Source organism: Scyliorhinus canicula, chromosome 1, assembly GCF_902713615.1.
Source record: "Scyliorhinus canicula chromosome 1, sScyCan1.1, whole genome shotgun sequence".
Taxonomy (NCBI): Eukaryota; Metazoa; Chordata; class Chondrichthyes; order Carcharhiniformes; family Scyliorhinidae; genus Scyliorhinus; species Scyliorhinus canicula.
The window spans coordinates 10,276,851-10,295,651 of record NC_052146.1 but is presented as its reverse complement, the minus strand read 5'-3'; the positions used below and the strand labels follow the sequence as shown (position 1 = coordinate 10,295,651).

At 44.6% G+C, this 18,801-nt stretch overlaps 1 protein-coding gene across 2 annotated transcripts in view; it reads left to right on the top strand.

The window, feature by feature from the left end:
• The window catches only part of zdhhc8b (zinc finger DHHC-type palmitoyltransferase 8b), a 268,645-nt gene that overhangs the window by 206,688 nt on the left and 43,156 nt on the right, over nucleotides 1-18,801 (top strand). For both annotated transcript variants that reach the window (XM_038808043.1, XM_038807959.1), the window contains one exon: nucleotides 6,871-6,992. In XM_038808043.1, coding sequence (XP_038663971.1) covers nucleotides 6,871-6,992 — 122 coding nt within the window. The remainder of the gene's footprint in view (nucleotides 1-6,870; nucleotides 6,993-18,801) is intronic.

Here is an 18,801-nt window from a genome sequence, read left to right as displayed (position 1 = left end):
AAAAATTGAGAAATTTGAATGTAATCACAACTAAAAACAGAACCCAGGTTAATGCCCAGTTTTTTGTTGGAAAGATATTGAGGATGGTTTGTTATCCTTAAGATGCAGATCAGCCATAGTTGAACAGGCTGGAGGGACTGAATGGTGCTATTTCGATAATAACCCTAACCCTATTTTGACAATTCGATGGAATCCCCAAAGTGCAGAAGGAGGATATTTGGCCCATTGAGTCTGCACAAACCTCTGAAAGAGCATCCTACCTATGTCCACTCCCCCACCCTATCCCCCCCAATCCCACCTAACCGACACATCTTTGAACACTAAGGGAAAATTTAGCAGCCAATCCACCTAAACTGCACATCTTTGGAGCACCCGGAGGAAACCCATGTCGACACGGGAAGAATGCAAACTCCGCACAGTCACCCAAGGCAGGAATTGAAACTAATAATAATAATCTTTATTAGTGTCACAAGTAGGCTTGTATTAACACTGCAATGAAGTTACTGTGAAAATCCCCTAGTCGCCACACTCTGGCACCTGTTCGGGTACACGGAGGGAGAATTCAGAATGTCCAATTCACTAACAAGCACGTCTGTCAGGACTTATGGTAGGAAACCGGAGCACCCGGAGGAAACCCATGCGGACACAGAGATTATGTGCAGACGCTGCACAGACAGTGACTCAAGCCGTAAATCGAATATAGGTCCCTGGCGCTGTGAGGCAGCAGTGCTAACCACTATGCAAATTAACGAGGGTGAACGACATCTGAAATAGAACAAAATTGTTCACTGTTCGGTTATTTCGAGCCCTGGCCATTTTCAAATGCTGACCATCAGATATTGCAATTTCAGGGTTTTTTATTATCTCCTTTAAGATAGGGACGCTCAAGCTGTTTAGTTCTGGGGATCATTTGGTTACACACCATAAAGCCTTGGGTGAGGTTACATACCTTCTATCCCTGTTTCCATTTATTTGCATTTGATGTTCTCACCTGCTTTGGGCAACAGAGTAACAACTCTTTTGAAGCCTCCGGGACCAATGAATAAGCAAACACAAAACCTAAGGACATTGTGTTTGGAAAGCTGAATTTCTGGGATAGGTCCTGCTTTAAGGCCAGAGAATTTAATAAGCAACGTCTAGTACAAAATATCACTTTACTAGTTCTTACTGGGGCGACATCTGCTGTACTTTGAGTTGTATTTGACCTGGTGAATCATTCAGACCTTAGCAACAGAGACAGATGTTTTGGCAGATGAATGAAAAGAGCCAATCTGGGATACATTACATGGGACGTGTAAACAGCTGTTGTGGTTCAAAATCTTTTTCTAACTCTTGCTTTGTTTAAAAAAAAACTGATGCAAAGACATTATTAGTAATCATTGATTTCATCATCTGTAATTAATGTTTAGGTGCCTTTTGAAAACCAGTTTGTTTTTGTAATGTCTGGTAGATCTCCTGTGGTGAATTAAGGATTGATAGAATCAAACTGTATGCAAGGAGAACATTCATAGGCCTGGCTGGAACAATTTCTCCTTCAAGTATTTATCCAGTTCCTTTTTAAACCTATTTGTTGAATTTACTTCCACCGCCTCTTCGGATACACTTCTATAATGCAACCTTACTGCAATTCTCTCCTGTTTCTAGCTGCTACAGAAATTCCCATCTTAAGATGAGGCTTCAATCATGGTTTGGCATCACTACAGTGCAGAAGGAAGCCATTCTGCACTGATCCTCTGAAAGAGTACCTTAGCTAGGCCCACTCCCCCTGCTTTATCCCAGTAACCCCACCTAACCTGCACATCTTTGGACACAAAGGGACAATTTATCATGGCCAATCCAGCTAACCTGAACATCTTTGGACTGTGGAAGGAAACCGGAGCACCCGGAGGAAACCCACGTAAACATGGGGAGAAAGTGCAACCTCCACCCAGACAGACGTTCACCTAAGGCCAAACCCGAATCTGGGTCCCTGGCACTGTGAGGCAGCAGTTGCAGTTTCCGTTCCTGAAGAGGGGGGCAGCATTCTGTCTCCCTCTTCCATACATCAAGGTGCCGTTCCAGTTCCTCACTGCCTGTCTCTCCAACTACAGTAAAATGGAATGATTTATCTGTTTTGCATCAAGATCTTCGATTGAACATTCTGAGCTAACAACAGATTGTGAAGAAATAGCTTAATTAAAACATTTAGATTAGATTATTAGAACAGTACAGCACAGAACAGGCCCTTCGGCCCTCGATGTTGTGCCGAGCAATGATCTCCCTACTCAAACGCCAAGTATCCACCCTATACCCATAACCCATCTGATAGAAAAGCTATTTGTGCATTGGTCGGAACTCTGGTCAACTGCTATGACTTTTGTAATGTGGGGGGCAGGGGGGTACTCATCGAAAGAATGAGGGTGGCACAGTGGTTAGCACTGTTGCCTCACAGCTCCAGGTACCCGGGTTCAATTCCGGCCATGGGTGACTGTCTGTGTAGAGTTTGCACTTTCTCCCCGTGTCTGTGTGGGTTTCCTCCGGGTGCTCTGGTTTCCTCCCACAGTCCGAAGATATGCATGTTAGGTGGATTGGACATGTCAAATTTCCCCTTAGTGTCCAAAAGGTAGGATAGGGTGGAGGTGTGGGCTTAAGTGGGTGCTCTTTCCAAGGGCCGGTGCAGACTCGATAGGCCGAATGGCCTCCTTCTGCACTGTAGGGATTCTATGAAAGAAAGACTTGCATTTTTATCATTCCAGGATACTCCAAATTGCTTTGTAGCCAGTGAAGTACGTTTGAAGTGTAGCCACTGCTGCCATGTAGGAAACAGCAGCCAATTTGCGCACATCAAACTCCTACAAACAGCAATGAGACTGACCAGATAATCTTTCTTTAGGTTAATAGGTGTTAGTTGAGGGGTAAATGTTGGTCAACCCACTAGGGAGGACTTCCTTGTTTTGCTTTAAATTGTGCCATGAGATCTTTTTGTTAGCATCTGATGGGGCAGACGTAGCATTTCCTCAGCACTGCAAAGGAATGGCACCCTAAGTTTTGTGCTCAAAGCCCTGGAGGGTTAAACTTGCAACCGTTGGACTGAGAGGTAAGTGTGCTACCAACTGAGCCCAGTGGACATCCATTGAACTGTTGAATGTTTGAGTCCAGGAGGCTTCTGAATATCCAAGTGTTTGAATTAAAGGGGTGGCAGAGAAGTGTAGCTGGAATCCAAAACGTTGAGGCCAGGCTGGCTGTGTTTTGTTTTGTATGTCTAAGGTCAGGACAAAGACTGCCTAGAATTAATACAGCACAGAAGGAAGCCATTTGGACCACCATGCCAGTGCCAGATCTTTGAAAGAATACTCCAATTAGTTCCACTCCCAAAACCTGTTGAACATTTCCTTTGTTGGACTAGATTTGTCAGTACTTTTCTTTTGCATTTCAGACATGGCGGTTAGAAAATTGCTGACGGGCTCAAAATCCATGACAGATATGAGAAACCTTATAGCTGTACAATGTCAGAATCTATAAATAAAGTGATGACTGTGCACCAGAACTCAATGGCACAAAACACGAGGCAAATCTTTTTAAAATAAATTCTGGAGTTGAATTTTCACTAAATCAAGATTCATATGCCGGATTATGTGACATTGGGGAAAAATGCCAAAATATACATAAGACCGTAAGACATAGGAGCAGAATTAGGCCACTCGGCCCATCGAGTCTGCTCCGCCATTCAATCAAGGCTGATATTTTTCTCATCCCCATTCTCCTGCCTTCTCCCCAAAACCCCTGATCCCCTTGCCTTACATTCACCATTGCACCTCCTTTAATTGTCACAACTTTAACAGAAACCTCCTTTCATTGTTTTGATTTATCTAGTTTGCTGCCCTACTTATTTACCATTGCTGCTTTCCCACACTATGGGGTCTGATATTTCAGTTGGGGTCTCAATGCAAAATGCTTGTTAATTTTTGCTTCCATAGAGCCAGCAGTTATATCCCCAATGGGCTGAGATATCCGAGAGCATTTCTCACTGGATAATATTTGCAAATATTCTTTTTTTTTTTAGATCTGCCCAGTTTCTCACAAAGAACAGCGCAGCCCAGTTAAATTTAGCATTTGGATTTTAAAAATGTCCCTGTGCATCTTGCAACCGATGCTGTCTGTAGCTGTGACGAGCAAAGGAAGTAAACTAAACCATGCATAAAAGAATAATGAATGTTTGAAATCTTGCATTTTCAGTGTTACTAATTTTCTCTTGATACTCTGGAGTGGGCAGCGGTGGCACAGTGATTAGCACTGCTTCCTCTCAGTGCCAGGGACCCCGGTTCGATTCTGACCTCGGGTGACCGTCTGTGTGGAATTTGCACTTTCTCCCTGTGTCTGTGTGGGTTTCCTCCGGGTGCTCCAGTTTCCTCCCACAGTTCAAAGATGTGCAAGTTAGGTGGATTGGCTATGCTAAATTTTCCCTTAAAAGGTTAGGTGGGGGTAGGGCGGGGGATTGGACTTCGATAGGCTGCTCTTTCCGAGGGTCGCTGCAGACTCGATGGGACGAATGGCCTTCTGCACTTTAGGGATTCTATGAGTGACTACGATTGTTATTTGAGCAGAGGAAATGGATAGGTGATTTAATCGATGTGTCAAAGTTATGAAGGGATTTGATAGAGTACATAGGATTGCACTGGTACGAGAATTGGTCACCAGAAGAGACAGAGATAAAGTGCGGGCAGAGGCATCAAGTTGTAATGATCGAGAATGTGCTCCCTGGAACGAGGTGCAAGCAGACTCAAAGGAACTGAAGTGGAACTTTGGCAGGGCAACGGGAAAAGAGCTGGGATGTGAAGACTAATTTGCCACATCTTTCAAAGAGCTGACATAGGCATAACCGGCCAAAGTGCTCCATCTTTTTGCAATTCTTCGAATTCCTGAGCAATCTTAGACTTGACAACCTTCACCCCGGTTATTCCTGCTCTGCTGCTGGAACTATCATTTTAATAATAATCTTTGTTGTCACAAGTAGCCTTACATTAACACTTCAATGAAGTTACTGTGAAAAGCCCCTAGTCGCCACACTCCGGCGCCTGTTCGGGTTCACCGAGGGAGAATTCAGAATGTTCAATTCACCTAACAGCGCGTCTTTCGGGATTTATGGGAGGAAACCGGAGCGCCCGGAGGAACCCACACAGAAACGGGGAGAACGTGCAGACTCCGCCAAGACAGTGACCCAAGCCGTGAATCGAACCTGGGACTCTGGAACTGTGAAGCAACAGTGCTAACCACTGTCCTACCTTGCCGCCCATAGGTGGGCAGGCAATGTTGCACCCAAACTAATGTATGGTACTGTCCGTCTCTGTTTATCAGGGTAATGATGTAGCAGTCAAGGTTGACTCAGAAGTCATGAGTTCAAATCCTGAAACGGAATTCAATAAATCTACTAGTTTGTGGGCTGACACTAGGGAAATATGACCATGAATAATGTGTGAGGAGGCAGGCTAGCCTCAACATTCAATTTGGGATACACTTCTCTGCCACCCCAATATTTCAAGCTGCTTAATCTTTGATACCCACCTGAGTAGGCAGTGGCTTTGTTTAACAATGGCACCTCTTGACAATGCAGCACTCCCTCATTAAGGTGCTGAGGTGTGAACCTAGATTATGTGCTCAATTCCTGGAATGTAGAGCATATTCATTATATCGATTTTCAAGCTGTTACGTAGATTTTGATAAATGTCATGAGCAAAACCTGATTTTTTTTCAAATATTAATTTTTCCAAGTTTCTTTAGAAAGTATTGTTACTCAGGTTGAGGGCTTCTGTTAGCTTCCCTCAATATTGTACCTACATTCACTGCAGTTGAGATATGAACATTGACAATGTGACGATTCAATTTCTTCCCAGCTGTTAGCCATTATTAACTAGAGTCCCAATGCCATTAGTGTTCATTAATTAGGACGGCACGATGGCACAGTGGCTGGCACTGTTGCCCCACAGCACCAGAGTCCCCGTTCGATTCTGACCTCGGGTGACTGTCTGTGTGGAGTTTGCACTTTCTCCCCGTGTCTGTGTGGGTTTCCTCCGGGTGCTCCAGTTTCCTCCCACACGCCAAAGATGTGCAGTTTAGGCGAATTGGCCATGCTAAATTTCCCAAACGTTAGGTGGAGTTACGGGGGTAGGAGTGGGGGAGTGGGCCTAGGTATGCTGCTTTATCAGAGCAAGGGCCGGTGCAGACGTGATGGGCCAAATGGCCTCCTGCATTGTATGGATTCTATAATTACATCAAAATAATCAAAGGTTTTTTTGATGGCTAAAACCCATTCTAAAAAAACGAATGTGATGACTCATTAAGTTTGCACAGTTGAATATCATTAACTTTGTTCTTTATAGCACTTTACATGATGGAATAGTTGAGGGAAGCAACTGTTCCTTCTGGATTACAACATGCATCAATAGCAGCGATGTCCAAATTATAACCTGTGGACCATTTCTACCCTTGTCTTGATTATAGAGCCTATAAAATCTGAACAACTCATTCCTTCTATTTAATCATTGCGATTCTGTACCTCTGTTAAGTTTGAAAAGGACAGATTTGTTGCAATTGCTTCATGTGTAAGTACTGCAGTAGACCACCAATATTAGCAGCGTAGAAATATACAAATTTTAACCTTTACATTTGGTGCTTGAGAATCCACGTCTTGTGGCAGAGGATGAGGCCTTGTGTTGGTGTCTGGTGCCATTCAGCCCTCCAGCAACCTAACATAAACTGGAGACAAGATGATGGATTTTGAAGTGCTGTTAAATCACTTTTCTCCCTTCTCAGCAAGTTTGACTGACAAGAATTGAGAACAAAGAGCCTTGTTTGATTCATTTCCCAACCTATATCATCTTTTGTTTCCAACAGGTGTCCTTGGTTAACAAAAGAAATCTCTTCAGCAATTCCAGTCTACAATGGCCTCATATTCTTGTTTGTTTTGGCAAACTTCAGCATGGCAACGTTTATGGATCCTGGAATATTTCCTCGAGGTTTGTGTGTAAAGATTATATGACTGCAGTTTGCAAGTTTCATTGTTTCCGAATGAAGAGTTAGTTATTGCAGAATTTCTGAAGTGTTGGTCATATTAATTTGCAAGAAATTTTGTTGCTAACTCAGTGGTGGCATTAACCATTTGTCTAAACTCAATGAGCGGGTGCTAATAAAACAGAATGGGCATGAACTAATCTGAGATTTTCTCCAAATTTGCAGCACTTTTCTAAATGCTTTCCTGGCAAAATTGTGCACTTGCCTTCAGAATTTTAACTTGCATAATTGATAAATGCTTATGGATTGTCACCATACTACTCCCAACGTGGCTAGCTCCTAATTATTCCTCCACAACAGTGTCAGTAAAAGAGTGGCACAGCAGTGCAGTGGTTAGCACTGCTGCTTCACAGCGCCAGGGACCCAGGTTCAATTCTGGCCTTGGGTGGCTGTCTGCGTGGGTATCCTCCGGGTGTTCCGGTTTCCACCCACCGTCCAAATATGTGCAGCTTGGGTGGGGTTCCATGGTTATGGGGATGGAGTGGGGGCCTAGGTAAGGGTGCTCTTTCTGCACTGTTCCATGGTTATGGGGTTGGAGTGGGGGCCTAGGTAAGGGTGCTCTTTCTGCACTGTTCCATGGTTATGGGGATGGAGTGGGGGCCTAGGTAAGGGTGCTCTTTCTGCACTGTTCCATGGTTATGGGGATGGAGTGGGGGCCTAGGTAAGGGTGCTCTTTCTGCACTGTTCCATGGTTATGGGGATGGAGTGGGGGGCCTAGGTAAGGGTGCTCTTTCTGCACTGTTCCATGGTTATGGGGATGGAGTGGGGGGCCTAGGTAGGGTGCTCTTTCTGCACTGTTCCATGGTTATGGGGATGGAGTGGGGGGCCTAGGTAGGGTGCTCTTTCTGCACTGTTCCATGGTTATGGGGATGGAGTGGGGGGCCTAGGTAGGGTGCTCTTTCTGCATTGTTCCATGGTTATGGGGATGGAGTGGGGGTCTAGGTAGGGGTGCTCTTTCTGCACTGTTCCATGGTTATGGGGATGGAGTGGGGGGCCTAGGTAAGGGTGCTCTTTCTGCACTGTTCCATGGTTATGGGGATGGAGTGGGGGGGCCGAGGTACGGGTGCTCTTTCTGCACTGTTCCATGGTTATGGGGATGGAGTGGGGGCCTAGGTAGGGGTGCTCTTTCTGCACTGTTCCATGGTTATGGGGATGGAGTGGGGGGCCGAGGTACGGGTGCTCTTTCTGCACTGTAGGGATTCTAAACCTATCCACATAGAACCTTTTATATTGTACCATTCAACACTAAGATGATCACTATTTCAACTTCTATAATTCCCCCCCCCCCCTTGTTCCGCCACGCGTGGCAGAACCTTCATCCATCCTGATCCTCGTCTTTTATACTCCCTAACTAAATAACTCTTACCATACCACATTTCTTCCTGGCTAGTAAAACCCACCTGTTGGACCTCGTTGTTAAATCACTTTTACCCATTATATGCTTGGTGTTTAAAGTAAATTTGTCCCTATTATGAACAATCTTGCAACATTATCACTGCACTGTTTATTACCCATCTCTCAAATAGTTTCTATCTCATTATAGTAATCAGTAACAACTGAAAGAAATATGGCATATTTGACTCGTTGTTCATTAGAAAATGAAGACAGCATAATTGTAATTTACATCCAAGTTATCGAAATGCCCTTTGTGCACCATGTTCATTGTATGCTAAAGTTACCCAAATCACACTTTTTTTTTCTTCTTTTAAAAATAAATAAATTTAGAGTACCCAATTAATTTTTTCCAATTAAGGGGCAATTTAACTTGGCCAATCCACCTACTCTGCACATCTTTGGGTTGTGGGGGCGAAACCCACGCAAACACGGGGAGAATGTGCAAACTCCACACAGACAGTGACCCAGAGCCGGGATCGAACCTGGGACCTTGGTGCCATGAGGCAGCAGGGCTAACCCACTGTGCCACCGTGCTGCCCTTCCCAAATCACACTATTAACTATGGTCTCTGAAAATATGTTATCCGTTGAATGGAAAGCAGAGTAGCCTTAGTCCCAGAATTACTGGCTCAATTGTTTGTTCTATTTCATTTTGTTAAAATTGGTGCTAAAGTGTAGAATTTGAAATTTGCCAAGCAATTTGGATTGCTGCTAAGTCTAAACTCTTAAATTTGTGCGAGTTATTGGCGGGACTATAAATGACTTCGCTAAATTCAGCTGTTGTCTAACCTACTGCTTTAGTTTTCCTGTTAAAAATGGAGATTAGAACATGTACAGTGATGAAGCTTACTATTGTCGTCTTGAATTTGCTTATTGCTCCAGATTTGAACTTTTCGTGTTCTGTCTCTGACTGGCCAAATGCTTGCCATTATTGAAAGGTAGCCAGGTTTATTCAATCTGTCGTGTCTTGGATGGAGAAGACTTGTGTGTCTGCTTGTCTCCTTCCATTCCTCTCCCCTCCCATATTACTGATTCCTGCCAGTAAGTCTAATCACCCATCTTGGAGTCGGCTGCCAAGGAATGTGTAAGAGGAGCTTTGGATAACGTGTCCATAGTTGTCATTAAAAGCTGCTGCAGATTTTAAACCAATGACATGGAATCTTTCTTTCATGTTGGTGCGTTCACAAACGTGTTGATTAGCAGCACACTTTAGAAGGCTGGTCATTTTTATGGAAAACATATGTTATGGCAGCTTATAAATCACATCCTTACTTACTGAGGAGTCACAAAAGTCTACATGGAATGGTAAATTGAACATTAAACTTCAGTAAGTCACAATTAAATACAAATATTCAGCGAGAGTGAGAGACTTTATTTAAAATACCGATATAAGTTGTGCATTTAAAGTAAAGATAAACTTAAGATTCTGTGAACACAGTACAAAATTAATTACGCAAATTAACAATTAAAGGGTCCTTCCTGAAATGAAATGAAATGAAAATCGCTTATTATCACAAGTAGGCTTCAAATTAAGTTACTGTGAAAAGCCCCTAGTCGCCACATTCCGGTGCCTGTTCAGGGAGGCTGGAACGGGAATTGAACCGTGCTGCTGGCCTCCCTTGGTCTGATTTAAAAGCCAGCGATTTAACCCTGTGTGCTAAACCAGCCCCTGCTAAACCAGCCCCTGAAGGTGACCTTTAAATTGTGAATTGATCAGACTGATGAGAGACTTCCTCTTGCCCTCTTTTTGTGTAATCTGTGGAATGGAATATTCGGCAAGAGTGTTTTAGATGTTGGAACTTCAGCAGTTACGGTAACAATAGCAAGACTGGCAGAAACAGGGGAGGGAAAGACGAAAGTGAGATTTGGAAATCTGCTGATACTGTGGATTTCAGATCCAATTTGGGTTATTGAGTACTGCATCATTTGGCAGTACTGCAAGTAGGAGTTTCTCAATGATCGCGTGCAGAATATTTAGATTGATTCGGATTTTACTAAAATGACTTTTACTTTTAGAAGTTGCTTTATCAGCCAAGTGTGTGGTCTGTGGTCACATCAGTGTTCAGCTATTCCATCTTCAATTATGTGAATATGGATGGTTTTGACTGAATAAATAAGGAGAACCTGTTTCTACTGCCGGGAGGGTCAGTAACCAGAGGAACAAAAAGATTAAACAATTGGCAAAAGAACCCAAGAGTACATGAAACAAACAAAAATGTGAAATGCTGTGACCTAGAATGCCCTGCCTGAAAAAGTGGTAGGAACAGATTCAATAGGAACTGTCTAAAGGGAATTGGATAAGTATTTAAAAGGGGGAAAATTGTGGGACTACAGAGAGAGAAAGCAGTGGAGTAAGATTAATTAGATAGCTTTTTCAAAGAATTGGTACAAGCATAAGTGTCGGCTCTGGCTTAGTGGCTAACATGCACACTTCTTGAGTTAGAAGAGTGTGGCATAAATTCTGACTCCGGTGCAGAACTGATGGAATGCTACATTGTTGACGATTATGTCTTTCAGGGGCTGTTTAGCTCACAGGGCTAAATCGCTGGCTTTTAAAGCAGACCAAGGCTAGTCAGAAGCACGGTTCGATTCCCGTAACAGCCTCCCCGAACAGGCGCCGGAATGTGGCGACTAGGGGCTTTTCACAGTAACTTCATTTGAAGCCTACTCGTGACAATAGGCGATTTTCATTTCATTTTTTTCATTTTCATTTCAGGCTAGACATTCAAACTTTTCTGCCTCCTCAGGTGGACGGAAAAGATCCTGTGGCATTATGTCAAAGAAGAGCAGGGGAGCATCTGGGTGACCTGGCAAATTGTTATCCCTCAATCAACATCTCAAAAACAAATGATCTGGATATTATCACATTGCTGTTTGTTGGAGTTGGCTGTGCACTGCTGCGTCATGCACTTTATGATTTTAACGTGCTGGGCGGCACAGTAGCACAGTGGTTAGCACCGTTGCTTCCCACTTGGGTCACTGTCTGCACATTCTCCCTGTGTCTGTGTGGGTTTCCTCCGGGTGCTCCGGTTTCCTTCCACAAGTCCCGAAAGACGTGCTTGTTAGGTGAATTGGACATTCTGAATTCTCCCTCTGTGTACCCGAACAGACGCCTGAATGTGGCGACTAGGGGATTTTCACAGCAACATCATTGCAGTGTTAATGTAAGCCTACTTGTGACAATAATAAATTGTCACATAATTTGCCATGGGCAAATGCATATTAAATATGTTAATATGGTTGTCTCCAAGGGTTGTTAACATATTTTGTTTCTAAATATAACTCAACAATTTGGCTTTTTAAAAAAAAAACTTGCATCTTATCCATTTGTGCAAGTATGAGAGATTGAATTGGCATCCAAGCTATCCTATAAAGTCAGATGGACACAAGGTAACCTAGATGAGAGGGGGGGTCAGCGTGAATCCCGCTCCGTCACTGGCTGCCGAATTCTCCACCGCTGGTTTTTAGGCGGGGGCACGGATCACGCCACGCCAGTCAGGGGTCGTTGGCAGCGGCCCACCCCGGCAGTTCTCCAGGTCACGATGGGCCGAGCGGCCACCCATTTTCGGCCAGTCTCGCCTGCGTGAAATGGACATGGTCCATCCCGGTGGGACCTGGCTTGGACAGCGGCTAGCGGAATCCTCGAGAGGGGGGGGGGGGGTGGCCCTCCCGCGATCGGGGCCCACCAATCTGCGGACGGGCATGTGCAGTGGTGGCACTCTTTCTCTTCGCGCTGGCCTCTGTAGGCTCCGCCATGGCTGACGCGGAGAAGAAACTCCCTGCTCATGTGCAGGAAACCCGCTGGCACTTCTGCGCATGCGCCAGAACACGTCGGCAGTTCTGCGCATGCACCAACTCACGCCAGCCCATGGCGGCCCTTCGGCACCGTTTCGCTAGCGCCAACCCCTCCGCCGCCGGCCTAGCCCCCAGAAGTGTGGACGATTCCGCAACTTGCGGGCGGCCCGACGCCGGAGTAGTTCGTCCCGCTCTTGGCACCAGCGTCGAGCCATACGGCCAGTTGTGGGAGAATCCCGCCCAAGGTGTTCATTGAATGTTTTGGGGATAGTTTCTTAGAACAGGACGTTCTGGGGCCATCCAGAGAATGGGCTATATTAGACCTGGTATTGTGCAACGAGATGGGTCAATCAAGATTAAATGCCAAATATGTATTTTTATAAAGGGGCAATTTAACTTGGCCAATCCACCTACCCTGCACATCTTTTGGGTTGTGGGGGCGAAACCCACGCAAACACGGGGAGAATGTGCAAACTCCACACGGACAGTGACCCAGAGCCGGGATCGAACCTGGGACCTCGGTGCCATGAGGCCGCAATGCTAACCACTGCGCCACCGTGCTGCCCAAATGCCAAATATTTGAGAATGCACAGAATAGATACATTCCAACAAGTAAGAAAAAGTCTAATGGACGGACCCAATATCCCTGGTTAACTAGAAAGGTAAAGATAGTGTTAGACTTAAAGAAAAATTATGCAAAGGCAGGTGGCAGGTGCAAAGATAGGAATATAAGGAACAGCAAAGGATGACTAAAGGATTAATGAGGGAAAAAAGAGTACGAGAGAAAACTGGCCAGAAACATAAAAAACAGATAGTAAGAGTTTTTATAAATATTTTTTAATGAGTTAACAAAGGGTGTGTTGGTCCTATAGAAAGTGTCTGGATATTGATGATGGAAAATGGAGAGATGGCAGATTCATTTAGCAGGTATTTTGCATCAGTCTTCACTATAGAGGATATAAGTAACATCCCAGAAGCAGCTAAAAACAGGAAAAGGAAGGAAGGGAGGGAGGAACTCCGGAAAATTACAGTCACCAGAGAAGTGGCACTGAGTAAATTGTTGGAGCTGTGGGCTGATGAGATTGGGTCCTGATAGGCTTCATCCTAGGGCCTTAAAAGATGGTGTTTAGCGAGTTAGTTAATGCATTGGTTTTTATTTTCCAAAACATCCTAGATTCGGGGAAGGTTCCATTTGATTAGAATGTTATTCAAAAAGGGAGAGAGACCGAAAGCAGGAAACTACAGGACAGCTAGCTTAACATCTGTCGCAGGGAAAATGTTAGAAGCTATTAATAAAGAAGTTATAGAAGGGCACTCGGATAACCTCAAGGCAATCAGGCAGCGCCAACGTTGTTTTGTGAAAGGGAAATCATGTTTAACCATCTTATTGGAGTTCTTTGTGCTTGGATAAAGGGGAACCAGTGGATGTAGTGTACTTGGATTCCCAGACGGGCATTTGATAAAGTGCCAGATCAAAGAATATTGTGGAAAGTAAAAGCTCATGTTATAAAGAGTAACATTTTGGCGTGGATAGAAGATTGACTGGCTAGCAGGATGTTGAGAGAAGGCATAAATGGGTCTTTTTCAGGTTAACAGGATGCAACGAGTGGTGTGCCACAACGGTGATTCTTGAGGGCTCAACTGTTCACAATTTATATGAAAATGAAAATCGCTTATTGTCGCAAGTAGGCTTCAATGAAGTTACTGTGAAAAGCCCCTAGTCGCCACATTCCGGCGTCTGTCCGGGGAGGCTGGTACGGGAATCGAACTGTGCTGCTGGCCTGCTTGGTAAGCCAGCAATTTAGCCTAGTGAGCTAAACCAGCCCCTTATATAAATGACTTGGATGAAGGAATAGTTGCCAAATTTGCTGATGACACAAAGATAAACAAGAAAGTAAGTTGTGAAGAGGACAGAAACAGGTTGCAAAAAAATATAGATGGGTTAATTGAGTTGACAAAGATCAGGCAAATGTGTAATTGTCCATTTTGGCAGGACAATTAAAAAACAGCATATTATCTAAATGGCGAGAGTTTGCAGAACTCTGAGGCATAGAGGGATCTGAGTGACCTCGTGCATGAATCGCAAAAGGAGAGTATGCAGGTAAAGCAAGTAATTAGGAAGGCTAATAGAACATTATCATTTATTGCGAGGGGAATTGAATACATAAGTATTACTTCAGTTCTACAGGGCACTAGTGAGACCATATCTGGAGTACTGTGTACACTATTGGTCACCATATGTTTTTTAAAAGTCTATTTATTTGAATTTTCAATGTTTTAACAAAAAAACGCAACAAACAAACCAACAAAAGCAGAAAGATAGAGCTAGGTGTAAATGTACAACAGATACAGCACAAAACAACAGTCATATAATTGGGACACATAAGGCTGGATGATTCAGGGACAGAATCCCCAGCCTGTTCCTTCCACTGATAAATGACCTGTCTGCACTCAAACAGGATACAGGCAACAGTCTCGACCTGTATCTCACCCATAGCTGCCAAACAAAATGGCAGAGCAAGAAAACAAGACCCCGAGCACCCCAGTGCTAAGGGGGAATCGACCAACTCTTACAGTGCAATTCAAACTCTTCTGCACATCCAGATTGGGACAGGCAGCCATCATATACCATCGGAATGGCACAATGACAAAAACAAGGTCAGAGAGAGGACCAGGTACAACCAAACCATAATACTCAGCCTAGGGCCTCTCATAGAAGAAGTAAAAAGAGAACAAGAACAAGAGCCAAGAGCAAGAATCTGAATTTCCATCATCCCATTTCACATCCCCAGATCAAAAAACAAAACCGATCACCATACCAGACCATCAGCACCAGTCAAGCCATCAATAGGACAACAGGATGTCGCCAGGCCAAGAGCCAAAAGGAATGTAAACTGGGGTCTATACCCCACAGAGTGACCCCTGGGAGGGAGGGCAGCTCCCCCACCCCCACACACACACAGCCAGGGCCACTAAAAACAGGAAGGATTAGGCCACCCAAAAGCTAAAGTAGATTTGAATATGAATGCCCATTTCAACAAGACCCACCATCCAACACCACAGCCAGCCCTCACCGGCACCAATACTAAGAGAGAAATAGCAGCCTACCCTTAAAGTCAGAGGTAGAGTGAAGAAGGAGAGCAAGAACTGTCAGAACTAACCCCCTCGGAGCCACAAAGCACCGCCCAAGACATTACCACGAGACGAGAACCAGCCAACCAACCGTAAAGTGGGCCCCTTTCAACTCCCAAGACTAGACTAATAAAGACAATTACTGGACATAACCTTCAGATCCTTCCCCAACCTTCACCTCTCTGGATGTGGATCCACACACACCGGATTCCCCCACAACAACCGCAATGCCGAGCCTGGCCTAGCCCAGCACCGACATAAGGAAAAAAAAGTAGGATTGGAGAATTGGCTCCAAGGACTCCCTCAATATCCCAGTCCCTACACCTCCCAAAGTAGCAAATAAGCTGACTATGGATGACCTTCTTCAAACATAGCAAGGACAAATCTCTACACTTACCACCCACACCCTCCACTCCTCACCCTGCTCATCCTCCCTCCAAGAATATATTAGGATAAAGAAACTGTGCAAATTCCGAACTCACTATTTAGCCTAACATGATAAAACCTTATTAAATCAGGATAACTCATGGTGCAGGACAAACATGGGGCTGGTTTAGCACACTGGGCTAAATCGCTGGCTTTTAAAGCAGACCCAGGCAGGCCAACAGCGCGGGTTCAATTCCCATACCAACCTCCACAAACAGGCGCCAAAATGTGGCGACTAGGGGCTTTTCACAGTAACTTCATTGAAGCCTACTCATGACAATAAGCGATTTTCATTTTCATTTCTCATTGAAAAGATTTACTTGCCTGCAAACAAATGGATTGACAACATTAACAAACAACCACATGATTATCAGGTGGTAAAGTCCAGGTGATAACTAAGAAACAAGGCAGTCATCAGGATAAAGACCACTCCACTGGCACGTGAAGAAAGTAGATATCCAGGATAAAGCAGGATCTGAAACAGAGAGCACTCTTCAGGACCTTCCAAGGATTCCAACGAATGGAGCATGAACGTCCATAGTTGCAACATGCCAATTTGACTGAGCCCAGGCCGTCAGTTACCTCGGCTCCAGCAGTGGGGGGGGGCAGGCTCGCCCGGCTCAGATGACCCCAACCCCTCTCTACTGACAACAGGAACAGGACCACACAGAATCAGGGGCTGGAAGGCCAATCCAACGCAAGGCCGGGGAGATGGGATTAAATGTGCTCGTTCTAATCTAAGCTTTCTGGCCTCTTGATCCAGACTCCTGAGAGATGGCAGCCTGTTCTCAAACTCGGCTGGGAACATCAGACATGACCGGGTTCCTCACCAGCTCCCCTTTGTCTTCACCCGTATTCTTCAGGATGGCAACAGGCCATGCAACAGGAACTCAATCATGTGGAGGCGGGCTTGCATCAGAGACAGTGCTCTCTTTCAACAAGAACCTTTTTGTGCGCTGTCACCACCTCCATAAAGATGCCTCACAACATTGAAATTGGATTTTAGCATCCTGCAGCCCAGAGCCAAGACTGCCAGATGGATTAGCTTCATTGCTAAAAGCTATCATCCGATGTTGTGCACCACATCGCCAGGGCGGAAACCCTTCGTAGGCAGCTGTGCCACCAAAGACAAAGCCCAACTCCAGCTCCCTCCAGCCCCCACAAATCAACGACAATTAAAGCATATTGTCTTGACTCAGAAGTGCTGAAATGTTGACCAACAAATTACGGCACATAGTAAAAGCCTGTAAACCGAAAAAAGACATTGAAGAGACGTGCTTAAGGATAAAAACAAAGATTAAAAGATTAGCAGAGCCGAAGTTTGCGAAAACGCAACAATTCCCATGCTCACATCACATGATCCCTCGGTCACCTTTTTTAAGGAAAGATGTAAATGGAAGCAGTTCAGAGATTTACTAGACTAATACCTGGAATGTGTGGGTTGTCTTATGAGGAAAGGTTGGATAGTCTGTGTTTGTATCCGCTGGAGTTTAGAATAGTAATATGTGACTTGATTGAAACACTTTTTTTAATATAAATTTAGAGTACCCAATTACTTTTTTCCAATTAAGGGGCAATTTAGCATGGCCAATCCACCTACCCTGCACATCTTTGGGTTGTGGGAGCGAAACCCATGCAAACACGGGGAGAATGTGCAAAGTCAACACAGACAATAACCCAGAGCCAGGATCGAACCTGGGACCTCGGCGCCGTGAGGCTGCAGGGCTAACCCACTGGGCCACCATGCTGCCCTTGATTGAAACACTTATGATCCTGAGGGGTATTGATGCAGTAGATATGGAGAAGATGTTTCCTCTTGTGGAAGAATCTAGAACTAGAGGAGACGGTTTAAAAATGAAAGGGTCGCCCATTTAAAACAGATGAGTCGAGTTTTTTCACTCGGGGGCTGTGAACTTTTGAAACTCTCTTCCTGAAAAGGTGGTAGAAGCAGAGTCTGAATATTTTTAAGGCAGTGGTGGATAGACTCTGAGTAAGAAAGGGGATGATAGGTGATGTGACCATCAATTCACAAGACACGTGATTGGAAGTGAACAGTGGTTTTAATAGTCTTACAACAGAGCCTGCCTGCGACGAGATGAACTGGCAGCAGGCTCACGACTGCAGAGCTTTGTACCTCCGGTTAGTGGGAGGAGCCATGGGCGGAGCCAAGGGTGGAGCCCAGTACAAACTCCTCATCTCCCCCTATGGGCAGAGCCGTGCAACGGCTCATATACAGAGCCCACAAGGACACAATACATATAATACAACACAGTGTGAATTACTAGGTTTATAATTCACCACAATAGGTGATCGGGGTAGGTGGGATGCAGACTTGAGTTCAGTATCAGATCAGCCATGACCTTATTGAATGATGGAGCGGGCTCGAGGGGCTGAATGGCCTAATCCTGCTGCTTGTTCGTATGTTTGTATCCGTTTGCCCATTTCACATTAGGCTAAACCTGCTGGTATTCAGTGTGGCACTGCGTGAAATGGACAGACAAGGTTCTCCTTCAAACTGTCTATTTTAATGAAGCTGCTCAGTCTGGCAAATGCACTTGCCTGATGTGGTTTCGGTGTGGAGGAACTAAATCGAAGATTGAGTTGAATAATTGCTTCGAACCAGAATCACAGAAAAGATTAAAACTAGTTTAGAGCTTTGACCAGGCTTCAGTAGGGAATGTTCACCTCTCAGCAACTAAATGTTTTGCTGAAAGAGTTCTGAGCTGCAGCAGAAAGAAATATGATCAGACTGCCCGAGGTGAACTTGAAACGGGCAGGAATTCGAGGCAGAAAACAAAAATGTACTCTTTAAATTCAATACTATCAGAGAAGATCTGGAATTCCTTGGTTAAAAGAAATGGGAAGAGTGATTATACAACACAGTAACTACAATTAGAGTGACTTGTTTGAGACTGGAAGTTTAAAAATAATTCATGTGAATATTTTCATGGTGATGTCAATGTGTCTCTCAAGTGCGAGGGACTCGCAAATTTATTTTATTGAACTG